Source organism: Chiroxiphia lanceolata, chromosome 26, assembly GCF_009829145.1.
Source record: "Chiroxiphia lanceolata isolate bChiLan1 chromosome 26, bChiLan1.pri, whole genome shotgun sequence".
NCBI lineage: Eukaryota > Metazoa > Chordata > Aves > Passeriformes > Pipridae > Chiroxiphia > Chiroxiphia lanceolata.
Genome location: NC_045662.1, coordinates 2,508,094 through 2,525,084, shown reverse-complemented (window position 1 = coordinate 2,525,084; position 16,991 = coordinate 2,508,094). Strand labels below are relative to the sequence as shown.

The 16,991-nt window shown below is 46.8% G+C and overlaps 1 protein-coding gene and 1 long non-coding RNA gene across 8 annotated transcripts in view; one reads left to right on the top strand and one right to left on the bottom strand.

The window, feature by feature from the left end:
* TANC2 (tetratricopeptide repeat, ankyrin repeat and coiled-coil containing 2) overlaps positions 1–16,991 on the top strand; it is a 237,981-nt gene that overhangs the window by 78,325 nt on the left and 142,665 nt on the right. For 4 of the 7 annotated variants that reach the window (XR_004360907.1, XM_032710999.1, XM_032711001.1 and 1 more), the window contains exons 4-5: positions 7,548–7,619; positions 11,882–12,061. Coding sequence is in view for 6 of the 7 variants with exons in the window: in XM_032710999.1 (XP_032566890.1) it covers positions 7,548–7,619; positions 11,882–12,061 (252 nt within the window). In the remaining variant the exon portion in view is untranslated. The remainder of the gene's footprint in view (positions 1–7,547; positions 7,620–11,881; positions 12,062–16,991) is intronic. The other 3 variants (XM_032711003.1, XM_032711002.1, XM_032711004.1) reach the window with 3 other exon arrangements.
* Positions 497–3,073, bottom strand: LOC116798513. Its single transcript, XR_004360910.1, has 3 exons — positions 3,036–3,073; positions 1,968–2,698; positions 497–561 (listed from the first exon to the last, which is right to left on the bottom strand). It is a non-coding gene; the product is annotated as an uncharacterized LOC116798513 (long non-coding RNA).

The window sequence follows — 16,991 nt, the reverse complement described above, 5'->3', positions numbered from 1 at the left end:
GTGGCCTTGGCAGTGCTGAGGGATGGTTGGACTGGATGATCTCAGAGGGCTTTTCCAACCTCAGTGATTCCATGTTTCTACAAAGGAACGGTCCCATCTCTCTGTGCTGGAGCAGGGCTGGCACTGTCCCAGTGTTAAACACTTCAGAGGGACTTCTCCAACTGGCTGCTTCTTCCCAAACACTGAATTTTGGGCATCTTTAACAAAGTTTCTTGTAAGATAACCCTCAGGATCTCCAAACTGCAAATGCTGGTGTATCAGATCAGCACTGCAGGTGCTGAAGTTTGGCTCCCAAGGTGTGCTCCTCAGGTCACAGTTGCATTTTTGTTGTATGACATAATGCTGCTTTGCTAATGAAGAGCCTGTCACTTGGGAATGACCCCGTGGGCTTGGGGAAGTTGCCCCAACGGGCAGTGGTGGTGGTGCAGGTTGCTTTAAAGGGAGAAAAATTCGGAGCAGAAGAGGTCCAGGTGAAGAGTCTGTGGAGGCCACATACCTCATTACCTGTTAACCTCATTTATCTTCTGGTTGTCTCATGGTTTGGGAACAAAAGGTCTTCATCTGCTTGTCAGAACAAAGCTAAAAGTTAGAAGTAAAATGCAAAATGGTGCAGTAATAATGTTTTGACAAATGGTGCTCGGGGTGAGTTGTCAGCCTCTCTGGTTTGATAGCAAAGCAGATATTTTATCTGAAATAAATGTCTTATCACTGGCTGTGTTTTCCATCTCCTGTGTAGAAGGATTGCTTTTTCCTCTGGAGATCACTCCTTACTGAGCTGGGATAGATGTGGGCACTAAGGGGAGCTACCCTTTGTTTATAAATTTAGCTAAGATACTTATTAATGGCATTTTAAAGTGCCCCAAGTATCAAGTGCACATATATTTTTATAGTTATGGATAAAATTTGTCGTGTAGTTTGCTAAGCAATAATGGGATAAGGAGCACTTGTGTCCTGGTCTTTGGGGTGTCAACAACATGGGAATGACCCCAGGTTCCTGCTCTCCATCAGCCCTGCTAAAGCCAGGGCTCAGCAGTATCTGTTCATAATGTTGAACATTTTATGGTATTCCAAGTTATTTTCAAGCCATGGACTCAGCTGAAGTCAGTCCCTACCCGTGGCAGTGCTGACTCTGCATTTGCTCACTGCTCTGGTGGCCACTGGGACTGTATTTCCCACATAATGAGCTAAAACCCTGATCCGAATTAAATGTATATTAATTTTCCAATTTAGCCGAAGTATTTCAAAGCACAGCCTTTGAAATACTGGCAGGTTGTTTGCAAAAAAAGGAAGAAAGTCTCTTGATGGCCTGTGGATCAGCAGTTAGTAAATGCAGTATTATACTTAGGGAAACATTCCTGTGACTTCCATCAGGCACAGGGTGGACTTGGAGGCCTTTTCCAACCCAAATGATTCTGTGCTAAGGGATTCAGCAGGTTGAAAAGTGGTTGAGGAACTGGATTTTAATGATACAGTGATTAATAACCCAGGTCTGTCCTATAGTTCCATCAGAAAAAAATCTTCCACCCTCAATACCCACAACTACACCCAGCCCCCCCTTCACCCCAACACTCCCACCAGGGAGTTATTTTAGCAGGGGTAGGTGCATTAATAATTTAATGCAGTACTTAATGATTTCTATTATCACAATAACTTGTATCATACTAATTTTAACCATAACACTGATTTTAATAACAATGCTATTTTTTAATTATAACACCAATTTCTACCACAATGCTAATTTTATTATAACAACAAAAATAATAGTAGTTCTATTATTCCGTTATAAGAATTAATTTGAGCGTGATAGTAATTTTAATATTGGTTTTCTGAGGCAGAAAACCCCCTCGCAAACTGAACAACCTGGAAGGATTTTTGATCAAAATAACCCTTTTCAGTCCCAGAGCGGGCCCCCCCCTCCCCTCCCGCTCCGGCTGGGAACGCTTTGCCCCTTTCCAGGCACGGCTCACCCCGGAGGAGCAGCGGGCGGATCGTTTGGCACGTGTCACTCCTCACCAGGCTGGAATCCGTCGTGTCATTCCAGGCTGGAGTCCATCGTGTCATTCCAGGCTGGAATCCATCGGGAACGCTGAGATTTGCAGCTCCCCGTCCTACGCCGGCATCGCTGCGGCGGCTCCGGGGTCGGAGCCAGCGCCGGCTGCGGCAGCTCCGGGATCGTTCCAGCGGGTTCCCAACCCCGGGGGGGGGGTTGATTCGTTTGGTTTGGGGTTTATTTTCCCCGTGTTTGTGCTCTGGGGGGCACGATGGCAGTCGGGAGCCGCGTCGCCTGCCCCCGTGCCGGGCACACGTTCCGCAGGGACGCCGGGCTGGGCTGGGATCGGAGCCCTAAATAACGGCTGCACTGGCTTTGTGTGAGTCTTCTCTGCCTTTTTGATACCATATGGATTTAAAGTATTGATCAGCTCTTCCAGTGGAGCTCTGCCAGCTCCGCTGCGGATTTCCCGGCGTGCTGGAGCAGCCTCACCCACCCCGGATTATCTGCCTTCAAAACTGCCTTGTCACATCAGGGGTCCGGGGAGACGTTTGGTCACGGTGTGGGTTGGAAATGAAATAGGAAACCAGGAATACTGGGATGCTGGCACTTGATTTTATGTAAAACTTGTTGTGTTTGCCTTTAACGGGAACACCTGGAGGGAAGTGCTGCTGGAGGGGCTGTGGGGTTTGCTGACATCACATTGGGCTGTGGGGTTTGCTGACACCACATTGTGGGGTTTGCTGGGATCAAATGGAAGTGCTGTGGGGTTTGCTGACATCACATTGCGGGCTTTGCTGGGATCACGTTGGAGGGGCTGTGGGATTTGCTGACATCACATTGTGGGATTTGCTGACATCACATTGGAGTGCTGTGGGATTTGCTGACATCACATGGGAGTGCTGTGGGGTTTGCTGGGGTCACATTGGAGTGCTGTGGGGTTTACTGACATCACATTGGAGTGCTGTGGGATTTGCTGACATCACACTGGAGGGGCTGTGGGATTTGCTGACATCACACTGGAGGGGCTGTGGGATTTGCTGACATCACACTGGAGGGGCTGTGGGATTTGCTGACATCACACTGGAGTGCTGTGGGATTTGCTGGGGTCACTGGAGTGCTGTGGGATTTGCTGACATCACACTGGGGGAACTGTGGGGTTTGCAGGGATCAGATGTGCTGGTGCAGAGGGGTCTGGCTCCTGTTGGCAGCCCCCTCGTGCTCGTGGCCACGCGGTGTTTTGTGCAGTGGATTTGTTTAGGAATGCTGAAAGTCTTTTCCCATTCAATGAATCCAGTTGTTGTGTGTACTGGGAGGGTTTGTTGTGTCACTGGTTTTAGTGGAGAACTGGTGGGGTGGGGATGGGGGAGAAGGGGAAGCAGGAGCATTCCTAAGACCTGGTTACAGTAGGAGAGGCTGCTCTGCTGAACCTGTGACTAACCCTGACCCTTGAGCTTCCTTAACCTCTGGAACTGAGGGAAAGGATTAATGGCCATGACTATTTACTCTGTGCTTTCCACAGAACCAGGCACTCTTTGGGTTTCTGACCCCAGGTTCCAACATCCCAGCTGCAGGAATGCTGGACACTGATGAGACAGCATCTTTTGGAAATTAAAATAATGTGTGAGTCTTAATGGACTTAACACTGAGATTTAAAAAAAAAAATAAATAAATCACAGAAGTTTTCCTGCCTCTCCTGGCAAGGTGAAAGAGAATATAGATTACTGAATCAGTATTTACTATGTAAAATTTACTATATTATTCACTTCCCTTGTGGCATTTGTGAAGAATATCTGTTTTCTGTTTCTCATTACAGCTTCTGTAGAAGCTCCTTAACCAGGGTCTGTTCTGATCTTTATTTTAAATTAACACAGACAGCTGTGTTCTCCAGCAATGATTTCACAACAATGATTTGCTGCTGGTGACCTCTTTTAGCTGTTGCATGGGGGGGGTTTGTCGATAACTCTGGTGTTTCACCGCGTTCACAATCGTTACAGCAACTGAGTTGATTGAACTCCACGAGTGATACTGTCCCCAAACTGTTGTCCAGATAGTAGGTCATGTCTATAAATAATAGTTATTGCTGAAGCAAATCCTAACAACTGCCGAAAATTGTGCATAAATAAAATAACTGGGAGTGTTGTTGGAGTGACAGAGCCCTGATGTGCACACAGAGATGGACTTTGTCAACACTGTAAATTCGAGCACTTGAGAGGTTGAAAAACGTGAGAATTAATATTCCCTTAGCAACAGTAATTTCTCCTTTTTTTTTGCATCTACTTGAAGATAACTCTTTAATTATGTGTGCTGTTGTTCCCTGGTAACCTTGATCCTCCACTGCCAGGAGCTGAGTGTGCTCAACATTCTGATTTGTAGCAAAGAGAGGAAAAATATTAAATAGTTCATTGTTCAGCTCTTAACTGTGGCTGTTCCTTCCCATCCTGCAACCTCTGTGCCTCTCACCATACTTGTTAATTCTGCAGGTGCCAGCCTTCTCCACTCCCTGGCATTGTTTGTATTTTTTTATGTTTTATTCCAAGTATTTTCATTTCCTCTTTCCTGTCCTGGAGGATCCCTCCTGCCTGGATTTTGCTGCAGGATGCTCCGTGTTTTCCACTGTTTTTCCTTGAATGGGCAGGGCAGGGCAGATGGGAGGGTTGGTGGTCCATGGGCAGAGGGCAAAGGGCTTCCCAAACCAGCCTTACCTGGGTTACAGTGAACCCCTGGGTTGTGCCCAACCTGCACTGCTGGACCTCTGTCACAGGGAGAGCTACACACTGGCTGGGGGAGTTCTTAAAATATTCCCTGAAAGCCACTGGATGAGGATGAGCCCCCCAGGGTGCCCTGGGTTTCCCCCAAGCTCCTCCTCTGCTGCAGCCACACCAGATGCAGCAGCGCCCGTGAGTCGACTGAAGATTTAATATCTGCTGAGTCATCTGGTTTATTTTTACCTTTCCCACCCTCCTAAATTCGTTCTGGAAGTTAATTTGCTGTGAGCTTTCTCTCCCCCTTCCTACATCATGTAACTTGCTGAGATCTGTCCCAGACTGTGGCTCCTGAGCAGCTGTTCCTCTTCTCCACCCCGATGGCTTTGGCAGAGCATTGTCACCATTCTGTGTCCCACCACTGAGTGTTGGAGCACGTTGGGGAGCAGCTGCTGCCCAAACCCACCTTCCACTCTTATTTCTGGCCCAGATCGCACGTGGAAGTTGAATAAACCACTATTCTGCAAGGAAAAATCATGTTTATCCCAGGAAAATTGTGGGATGAGTGTGTCCCGTCGTCTTGTGCTGCAAAGGGTTGGATGATCTTCTCATCCCCATCTCCTTTGGGTTCCTCTGTGTTGGCTCCTTTGGTTTTCTCAGGTCAAATAGGGGAGGAGTGAAATGTCTTGGTTCTGCTCTGGGAGGTTTGGAAGGGGGTTCCCTGTTGTACCCCATGTCTGGTGCCCCCAGTGCTCTGCCTTGGCCAGTTCTCAGGGCTGGGTTTGATACTCCCATATGATGGTACAGGAGAGGTGTTTCCTCTCCAAGTGATCAAAGAGATTGATTCATAGAGTCATCAGAGATCCCAGACTGGGTTGGGTTGGAAGGGACCTTAAAGCTTATCCCATTCCACCCCCTGCCATGGGCAGGGACACCTTCCACTAGCCCAGATTGCTCCAAGCCCTGTCCAACCTGGCCTTGGACACTTCCAGGGATGGGGGGAACTTTCAGGGATGAAATTTGTCTTTTGCTGATGATCAGGTGGCTTTGGACAAATACAGGGCTTTACTCCTGATTTTAATGTTGGGACTTTGTCTTATTTTGCAACGTTCAGTCCTTTTAATTATTTTGCATTTGGATTTGTGTTCCGAGCTCAAAGGTTTTTGTTTTCTCTGCAGCTTAGAGGTTGACCATGGGAGTTTGCAGCTGTGGGCATTTAGTGAGGAGGATGATGAGGAGGAGGAGGATGATGATGGTGATGTGGCCTCTGTGCACAGCATTGTCCAGACCAGTGCTGGGTGTTACCAGTGCAGATCCAGAGACAGGGCTCTGCCAGTGCTGCTCTCTGTAGGAAGGCTCAGTGCAGCTAATCCCAGGAGGGTCTCTCCAGGCTAATAAAAGCTCCTGTGGACACATCCCACTTGCAGTGGTGGTTGCAGTGTCACATCCAGAATGGAAAAGGGAGCAGGGGAGGTGTCCTGGCCTGTGGCCCCCCTGACACCTGGCAGTCGATGCCTTATGGGGGAGGGAGCAGTTGGTATAAATTGATACTCGGGGTTGCTGTAGCTGAGTGACCTTCACGTGCAGCTGCTTTGTCAGCAGGGAAAGATGCAAAGGTGACAGAAAAGGGCCTTGCTGGCACCTGTTCAAGGTGCCTGAGCAGGGCTTCAGGGAAACTGAGGGCTGGAAAGGGAAGGGAAGAGGAAACAAAAAACCTCCTCCAGCCTGGGCTGAGATCCTGCTTTTTTTTGGGGGGGTGGGAATGGGAGTAGACTGAAATTTTTGGTCCCTGCATCAGTTCTGCTCTTGTGCTGCAGTTCACAACTTCCCTTTAAGCCAGACAGAACTCACATATAATAGGAGTTGATAAATTACTTTATGGCACAGCAGGACCCTCCAACAAATAACTTCTTTAGAGATATCCAGAGTTATAAATATATCAGAGTGCAGCTGCTTTTAGTAGCATCAGAAAGTTTCAATGCTAAACCTGAGTATTGAGGTTTTAAACAGCTATTTAAGAATTCAGTTATTTCAGAACTATTTTTAAAGGTTCTAAAAGCTTCCCCTTCCCCTGCCATAAGGGGTAAGAACCACTGAAATACATCCTGCACTTGAAACCCCTGGGTTTGCTGCTTCCCACTGTGCAGAGCTGGGCTTCTTTGTGCTCCCAGCTGCCAGAAATCCCATGAACACGAGCATCTGTATTGATGGGTGAATCTATTGTTTCTAATCTGGTCAGTTGATCAATGAAGAGCAGCCTGTAATTAATTGTATAATATTGTACACAAGGTCCCACTCTTCGTTTATCCAGATGGGTTTGGGATTTGTGAACTGTAGCTGCTTTCCTAAAGAGTTTTCAGAGGATGTAACCAGTGGCTTTGTTCTTCCCAGCCTTCCCAGCTTTTAGCTGACAAATAATTTGAGAGGGACACAGTTTCAAATTTCATAGTCCAATTTTTTTTTTGTTCTCCTAGATCTCTTTATTCCAATGCTCAATATTTTTATATTTCGAGATAATGGTCCAGAGTGGAGGAGCTCGTTGAGGATGCACAATTTTTGTTGAGAAGATGCACAATTTGGTTCCTATTTCATTCCAATGTCCCGGGGGGTCAGTAGGAGCAATTAAAACCCTCCTCCTGTCCCGAGGGCCTCACGGATTCCATGTGCAGTGAGCTGGGGAGAAGCTGGAAGGAGCAGCAGAGCCGGGCAGCGCTTTCCCCGGTTCCAGTCTGCCAGAGGGACCTTTTGTCCTGCCCTTCTCCCCAGATAGGTGATGGGACTCAAGGAAAAGTTGCATCTGCCTGACCTGTCCACTATGATGTTCTACTTGTGCTGTTTTGGTTCTCATGCAGATGGAGGGAACGAGGAGCCACCAGACCGAAGACAGGCAAGTGTAGACTCCCGTCAGAGCCGAGCTGGGCAAGGTAAACCTGAGTGTTCTTCTGCCTCGGGGACTCGTCTCGTGTGTTCGCCTTCGGTGCCTCCCACGTGTTGTGTTTCTCGTAAACCTGTGTGATCTGAAGGGCTTTGTACCCGCTGTCGTTGCCCCCAAACGTGCTGGCATTCCCAGACCAGACAGCCTTTGTGTGGTTGAAGGGGGTTTACCTGAATTCCTCCTGGCTCAGCACGGGTGGACCTGCAGAGTCCGAATTCCAGAGCACGGTGTGTCCGTATTCCAACTGGGGAGTTACACACGGGAGCTGATGGTGCTGGAGTTCTTCAGCTCTTCCCAGCCCAAACCAATGCTTAGTTTCCAAGTTTCCACTTGCCTTCCCCTTGATGGCAAAGTGGGAACCCGGCAGGTTCTCCATAACCAGATCATCCCTCTCCAAACCCCGTGATGGGATGGAGAAGGACCTGTGTGTACCTGCCTGGGGACTGAGCAACCCCGTGTTACATCTTCAGCTTTGGTTTCCTTCATCCTGCAGGAGCTGGGCAAAAGGTCTGAGGAAGATAGTACTAAAAATAGGATTTATGTTACTAAAATAACAATTGTACAAACCCTTTGTCAAGTATCCATCCCTCAGAGTAGGTTTGGTGGTTAACAGCACACAAAGCCGTGTAATGGGGATTTCTGTCCCTGACAGCACCAGCTCTTACATCTCTGCTGGCTTAGGTGTCCTTTGAAACAGCTTTACTTAGTTTTAAGCATTTTCTCATTTGTGAGGATTGTGCAAATGCTGGATTTTCACACGGCTTTGAGGCTGAGCAGCATTTTTGGGAAGCAGGGCTCTGGTAGGTGCTACGTGCATTGACTTATTTTCTCTTTGGGATTGCAGCAATAATTTTCCTTTCATTTAGGTTCAAGTCTGTTGTTGTCATGGTGTCCTAATGACTTATTATGGAAGCCTTTTCTCCAGAGCATTGTTCTTTTCTGGCAGTATTCCAGTAGCGCCCGGGCAAAATGAGTGAGTGAAGCTACGATCAGAACTGGGAGTTAAAAAACCCTGAAGCCCTGTGAGGTGTCAGCTGCTCTGCTCACATAGGATCTTTTAATTACTTGTTTTAAATTCGTTATTTTGAATTTCCTGCTTTTAAAATAGAGTGAAAATAAAATGAGGAAGGAGCCAGGGACTCTGTAGCTGCGCACCCCCCGTGACCACTTGTGTACGAAGAGCTGTGTTTCAGGGTGCAGAATGAACCCTGATGTTCCTCTTCCCCACATATTCTGAGCTCCCATAAAGTTGCTGTTGTGTTCCTGCTGGAAGCTGAGCCTTCCTCTGCCGTGGCTCCCCTGGGATGTCCTTCCCTGTGTCTGGCCCATGTGGTTTCTTGTTATGGGGCAGAGCAGCTGAGTTACTGCCTCCAACACTCCTTGCACACACTTTGCTCTCTCAGGTTCCCTTTCAGCCTGGATATTCAGGATCTTCCCTGCCATGGGAAAGGGGTGGGTTTGGGCAGAGGATGTGGGGGTTTGTTGAAAATCCTTGTCCAAGAATCACCAACCTGTTCCTGTTCAGTGGGTCAAGGAACTGCAGGAACTAGCAAGGAGTGTCACCATAAGAGGGGAAAAAAGGGGAAAAGGTCAAAAAAGCTTCCAACTTCTTGGAGAAACAAGCTTCTGAGCTAAATGCTTCCCTTTGGATCAGTGGGTGCAGTTGTAGGTGCAGACTTTCTGCAGTGTGGAAGGAGTCTCTTTGCTCCATAGAAATATTATCTTTAGCTTTGCCCTGCTCTGTCCCCATCACTTGCAATCTGTCTGCACGTGTTAACGGGTATTTTTCATGCTGGTGGGTTAAGGGGGTTTATTATCCTTGGGTGAAGCATCCAGCTGAAATGGGGCAGTTGTCTTCTTGCTCTTCCACCTTCCACATTGACCACATGATGCTCAAGTGTCTCAGTGTCTGCAAAGCTTCGTTGGCAGGACAAGAGGAAGCAGCCTCAAGTTGTGCCAGGGGAGGTTTAGGATGAATATTAAGAACATTTTTCTCCTGGAAGGGGTTGTCCAGCCCTGGCACAGGCTGGCCAGGGAAGCAGTGGAGTCACCATCCCTGGAAGTGTTTGAAAAGTGTGTGGATGTGGGACTTGACACAGTTTTGTGGTGAACATGGTGATGGTGCTGGTTGATGGTTGGACTTGATGGTCTTAAAGGTCTTTTCCAACCTGAACAGTTCTGTGATTATCTTGTAAAACTTCAAGAAATAGTTAATTAGTTCAAATATGCCCTTTGCAGGAACATTCTAGTTAAAAATATTCCGTAAGCAAACTGTCCAAGTTCCAGTTCAGCCATGAATGATCCCTAATTCCAGGGTTTGATAAACCCAGTGTTCTTTCTTACCAAAACAAATTTCAGACTGTTTCAGTGACCTTATGTGTGTGTTCATTTACTCTGCCAAGGGGTGAGAGAAATTTTGACATCTGTGAACGAAAGTGGTACCTCGTGGGAGTTTTGCAAGTTCGCTGTTTTGTTGTAAAGCATTTGAATTTTAAGAGGGGAAATGCTACTGAAAACTTTACCAGTAATTCCTTTATTTCTGTATAAAATACTGCCCTGATTTTAGGCAGATTGATGAAAGACACTGGGAGCTTACACCATAATAACCAGTAAAACACACATGGACTTGGAGGTCTTTCCCAAACCTTAAGCTGCAGGAGATGCCCCTGGTTTATTGTTCCCTAAAATCAGGCCTGAGGCAATTCAGACAGTTTTTAAGAATCAAAATCAGTGGTGGCAAATCTTTTTTTTTCATGCCTGGTGCCAACAAATGCATTTTGAAAACCCTCTGTAGGCTGGTTTTGTTGGCGCCGGTTCTGGCAGCAGTGGTGGTTTGTCTTCCCTGGAGCTCCCAGGGAGCCTGACAGGGCTGGCAGAGTCAGCAGCAAGTTCAGCTTGTGGTATCTGAGAGGGTTCAGAGAGCAGAGAGGGAGAGCTGTGTTTGGAACTGTCAAAACCAGTGTGTGTGTGAAGGGTGTTAGTGCTTGTTCGCGTTTCCCATAAAGGATGGTACAAAACTGCCGAGAGATGTTCCTGAAAGTTGGCATCTGGAATGGATGGATCTCAGCCACCGGTGCTTCAACCTCCCAGAACCCTTCAGGAACCAGTCCAAGATTTTTGGCAGTTATTTCCATGTGGGTTTTTCCAACAGCACGTTGGATTGTTCACGTTGTCCTTTGGATATTGGGAATCCAGCGAGTCCATTGTCTCCTGTGGAGCACCACGTGTTTGAGGCACTGCCCTTTTGTCTTCTCCCCACTTTTGTCTGTCTCCTCTTCCATCCAGCAGTTACATTTTCTCTTGTAAACATATTCTAGCTAGCCATTGAGAACAGCACAGCTATCCAGTGGAAATCCAATAAGGAACATCTTTATGGAGGGAAAACATCAGTGGGCACTAAAAGCCAAAATCCGTCTCGTAACGGTGTGGCAGAAACGTGACCTTCTCACATTATTAGTGATGAAATATTCATGTTACAGTTTCAGGTTGGTTTTGCAGATGAATTATGAGTAGTCTGGGTTAGGTTGTTCATCTTACTGATGAGAGGTGGAGATCCAGGTGTCCTTGACCCTGAGCTTTCTGTATCTGCAGCTAATGGGAGGAACCTTCTGGCTCCTGACTTTTACTGATCTGGAGCACCTGCCCTTCATTTGTCATTAATATTGATTGCACCAATTAGTAATATGTGCTTTTATTGTTCTATCTCCACTTGTTTTCGTGTTATTTTGTGTCTTAAATGTGGATCTTCGGTGATGTGACCCCCACACGGGCTCTGTGTGTCTCTGGGGAGAGTTGGAGCTGGTGCTTGTTATTGGAGACTTCTGTTCTTCCATTTTATATGGGGGTTGGGATTTTTTGGGGGGGCTAAAGGTCCTCATATTGCAAATCAATTAAACTGGAAGAGTTTGTTATTAGAAACCCACAATCTAAAAGCCAATCGGTTTGGTGACAATCGTTGTGTTGGAAACTGGTGACTCTCACACTCTGACAGACAAATAAGGAATACTGAAAGAAATTCTTCATGGTTCTGCTGTTCATCTTGTAGAGAGGGGTGCTGAGATGCTGTTCCAAAGTATACTTTCTTTAAGGGAAGTACCAACACTGTTCAGGAGGAACACGGGCGAGCGGCCGGCGAGGCGACTCCGCCGCGGGGCTCCCCCCGTGCCAGTGCCTGTCTTGGAATGACAAAGCAGGATCCTCTCCCTTGCTCCCTTTCTAACCACTTCATTTTGGTTTTTCTCTCCCCTCCAGGCACCTCCACAGAGAACGACTGTGCTTTTGAACCCGACTACGCAATTCCTCCTCTCCCAGTGACCGAAGGTATGCAGCACATTCGGATTATGGAGGGCATGTCCCGCTCCCTTCCATCCTCCCCCTTACTCACACATCAGTCTATCAGTGTTCGGCTCCAACCTGTGAAGAAGTTAACTGGTAAGGACTTTAATAAACTTCACTGGGGCTTTTAAGGTCCATTGGTGCAAAAATCTGTAAGAAAAAGGCTTTGAAGGGCTTCTGTGTCCAAGTCATTCCCTCGTTTGTTAAAGCAGCTGCTTTGGTCAAACCCAGGGATGGATTGGATTTCGTGCTGGCAGAGAAATCTTTCTGTTCTGAAAAAAGATCTCTCTGGTTTACAAACGTTCTCTAGTTTTTTTGGAGAAATTTCTCGGTGTGTTTTAGTTCAACTTTGTGTTGTGGTTTTTGCACAGGGAAAGTGTTACAGTAATTTCAAAGAACTTGATGCTTAAATTTTGAATGCCGAGAGCACATTAGAGAAATTATAAACTTCTACAGCAAAGTGTTGTTGTGGTTTTTTTTTTTTTTTGTAATTCATGCATATTTTTAAACTGTTTTGTTTATCTGATTTTCTGGGACTGTGGTTTGAACACCTAGAGATGGTGAAGTAGTTGGATTTTCAAAAGCACTTGGAGTGCAACATCCATATAAAAGCCTGAAAAAAAGTGTTTCTACTGGTAACAGTTTGAAAAACTTGTGTTTTGCCTAAAATCTGACCCCACTCTGTGCCCACCGTTAAGAAAAAGCAGCCAGTGTCCTGTGCTTGTACTGAGGGAAACCTCCAAAAAGCATTTTTACTGTCTATAATCTGTCCTGCAAGGGAGCTCTGATACACTTGGTGCCTTTTGTTTCCCCTGCTCTCTGTTGAAACGAGAAACTGGGAACAAGAGGGAGAGATTGTGAGTTGTGACAGAGTCACAATTCCATGATTGGGCAGGGCTGCTCTTTGGAGCATCCCAGTGGTTCCTCAAAAGACCTGGAATTCCAGCAGTGGCTTTTGCAGGTGGTAATTCAAGGAGAGGGATGAGGATTCCTCCAAACCTCAGGGGTTGGGCAGCTCCCTGGAGCCTGTGCTCACCCTCCCATGGGGTGGGATGGAGCTGCAGGGGTTCACCTGCTCAAACATTCCTCTGTCATTGAGATTTGAGAATGATATGCTGGGAAATGTAGACCTGGAAAGGTTGGGGACAGACCAGGATGGTGTCCATAAAATGCTGAGAACTGTTATTGCCCAGAAGCAAGAGAAGAAAAGTGCAGGCTTTTGTTCAGAGCTCCATTTTGGGGTCACACACGAAACTCCACTGGATATGGATTGGGAAGGTGACTCCATCTGTCTTCTGCTTGCATACTTTCCCTTTTCCATCTGTTTGAAATCCCCTGTTCCAGCTGCACCCAGGCCTGTACCAGGCAAACCCCTGCTCATGCTCTGCACATCCGTGTCTCGATGACTCCGGCAGAGCTCCCGATGCACTGGGAATTCAGGGTGTGTTTCCCTGCATTGGTGGAGTAGATTTTTAAAATTATTAGTTTAATTTGCTGTTGATATTGTAAAAGGAAGGAGTCTATTTTCCATCCTTCCAACCAGTCATGAAAGGAATTAATTTGCTTTCATAGGGTGAGGTGGAAAGGAACAGGGAAAGCAGCACTTCTGCTCTTTGTTATTCGGAGTATTTATCACATTTCCTCAACTATTCCTTATGGTCTGTCTCTTATTTACTACTAATCTGAGAGATTTAGAAAGCAGAAATATCCCTCAGCGGCAAAAAGAATCATAGAGTATCCTGAGTTGGAAAGGACCCACAATGAATCATTGATCCAACCCCTGGCCCTGCACAGACACCCCAACAATCCCACCCTGTCCCTCAGAGTGTTGTCCAAACCCTCCTGGAGCTCTGGCAGCCTTGGGGCTGTGCCCACTGCCCTGGGGAGCCTGGGCAGTGCCAACCACCCTCTGGGGGAAGAACCTTTTCCTGACATCCGTCCCAACCCTCCCCTGGCACAGCTTCATGCCGTTGGACAAGGGGCTGGGGAGTAACATTTATCAACAGATAAAAAGTTGAGGGTTTATTTTTTGCTAGGGGACATTGACTGCCAGTTTATATAAAGACCCTCCTCAGTTCTATTCATTAGTAATGATCGAAAACATAAAGAAAATTTGGAGTTAATATTAGATTTGTGAAGACGAACTTCACAGCTTGAGCTATTTTTTGATGTGTTTCTCCCCAGTTTCACCCAATAACCCTCCCTGATTTTACGGCAGCCTGGTAAATGCTATCACAGCACACTCCAAACCTGGCAGGATTGATAAGCAACTTGATTCAAAAATCTTCATGTGACTGGGGGAGCTTTCAGATAAAAATAAGGCACCAGGAGCTGAACAGTGAACTCACAGAGAGGTTCCACCCAGGCTCACTGGCTGTCAGGATCCTTGTGGGTCCCTTCCAGCTCCGGATATTCCGTGTTTCTGTGATTCTCTGGTGGTTTCCTCCTCTCCTGTGTCTCGTTCTGCTGCCCAGTGGTTAATCCTACACAATGAGAGCAGTGATTTCTGTCGGAGAAGGGATGAGGGTGATTCTGGGAGACTGAAGTTACAAAGAGAGGCTTTTGTCTGCCTGACAGTTGCCACATGGATTTTTCAAAGGGACCTTCAGAGCATGGAAAATTGTTGAGAAATTATCCAATTGTAGGGGCTTTTCATGCTGTTTGCTCCTTCCAGACTTTTGTGTGGCACTACCCCATTCCTGTCATAATTCCATATCTGCAGAGAGGCTGGGGAGAGGATGGGACTGTTTGCTGCATAAAAATCTTCATTGTCTCATACATTTATTTTTTTTCCTGGAGCTTTAATTCCTGAGACCATTTACCAGATACTTACAGTAGCCTGACAGTATCTGAAGGGGATACAGGGAAGCCAGACAGGGACTATTCCTCAGAAACTGTAGTGACAGGATAAGCAGGAATGAGTTAAAACTGGAAAAGGGGAAATTTAGGTTAGATATAAGGAAGGAATTGTTCCCTGTGAGGGTGAGGAGGCCCTGGCACAGGGTGCCCAGAGAAGCTGTGGCTGCCCCTGGATCCCTGGAAGTGTCCAAGGCCGGGTTGGACGGGGCTTGGAGCAACCTGGGCTGGTGGAAGGTGTCCCTGCCCATGGCAGGGGTGGGACTGGATGATCTTTAAGGTCCCTCCCAACCCAACCCATTCCATGATTCTATGATAGTATAAACTTTTAAAGTTCCTAACCTGGCTGATTGGTAACCGAGTCAGCTTTTCATCCACCAAGAAGTTAAAGCAGTTAAAATGTCTGGTTTTGGTAAAAAGCCACAGGAACACGTTCCACGGGGGGTTGGGTTTCTGTCCAGAGGAGCTGAGGTCACTCACATCTTGGTATCTGGGTTTGCTGGGTATGGAGACTTGGCTGGATTCAGAGGGTGATAAATATTCCATATGGGTGCAATTTCCACTCTGCTGAATAGTCTGGTGATTAAGAAAACTCAGGTCATTGTGGCTCTGAGGGGTGAAGTAATAGTCAGCATAAGTAATCAGCTCTCCCCTCTTGCCTGTGTCACCTCTTGTTTAGCACTGGCTGAGAACATATTTAAAATCAGCACATTTAACCTCAATTTATGTTGTTCAGTATAATTTTTTTTTTTACAACGGCGGCTTTATTAGCAAGTGTAATGTGAAAAACACATAATAAAAAGAAAGCAAAACCCCCACCCTCCCAGCCCAGGATAAGTAAGTGAAGACACCATTTTGTTTGGTGTCTGGGAGAAAATTAGCACTTAAAAGCCACCGTGTTTGTTGCACAGAGAGCAACTGCTTTCGAAACAATGGGGTTAAATGTGCTCCCATACATGAAAAGTGTGTTATTTCTTCCTCAAAGCCAATGGCTGCATTGAAAATAATGCTGTGTACCTACCTGGAGGACAGGATTGCTTTCCAGGAGGGGTGCTTAGGGATGAACGTCTCTAAGTGCTTTCATGAATCGGTGCCAAAAATACTCCTATTAGGTTAATAAATGAGATATTGGGCTGAAAAAACTCGGCTCCTCACGGTTTCTCCTGTTCCTGTGGAACCCAGCACGTGCAGAGGGTTCACACAAAGCCCTGTGCCGCACCCCACTCCTCCTCCTCCTCCTCGGGAAGGAGTGTTCATTTACATATTGCACATTTATATGCACAGGGATAATTTTATTCATCCCTGTACTTGGCTCTTGCTATTTTTTTCCCGTTGAATGACAGACTGCAAGCGTTAGGATTCTCTTAGAAAGAGCACGTGTGTGTGCTCAGAGAGAGGAGGGGGGAATATTAGCAGGAAATTTAGGAAAGAAATGGTGTTTTTCTAACAAAAACCCAGCCTAGATGCTTCAGGTTGGATTCTCATCCCTCCTGTATCCACTGGGAATTCGCTCCTTCTGTGTCTTCAAAGACATGGGCCCAGGGAACTGGTTTCATGGCAAACCCTCTGCTTTGAGAACGTTCTTCCCTTGTGCTTTGGGAATGTGGGAACTTTTCCCTGAGAGTAAACTTCATAGAAGTGAGTAGGACTATTCCTGGGTGTGTTCAGGCAGTTAAGAGCAGCCTCTTTGCTGAAGAAAATGTGTATTCTTTCACTGGATCCTTCAGATCAGGGCAGAGCAGGATGGAGACTTGCTCTGCCCAGTGACACCAGTAAGGACCCACCATTGTGGTTCTCAACAGCCCCCAGGTCCCCACAGACAACATCCCCTGGGCCACCATCACCCCTGTCATGTGGAGTGCTGGGATCTTGTCACCTCCCCACCCCTCTTGGGATACCCTTGCATCTCTTGGGAATAGCCATGAGGATTGTCACACCTCCCTTCTCTGTACCTTCAGCAAATGGTTCGATATTCCCGATGCTGGTCGTAATTGTGGGATTAAAAAGCTGAGCTCTGTCTGCTTGAAAACTTTTAATTGTTTCTTATTTAGTGCTGACAGGCCTGGATTAATGATTGCAGCCCCTGGGACCACTTGTTCTCTCTCTCTCCAAAGTGATGCACCAGCTCAGCTGGGTGGGAGCGTGAGGGATGCTGAGGCCCAGCTCCAGG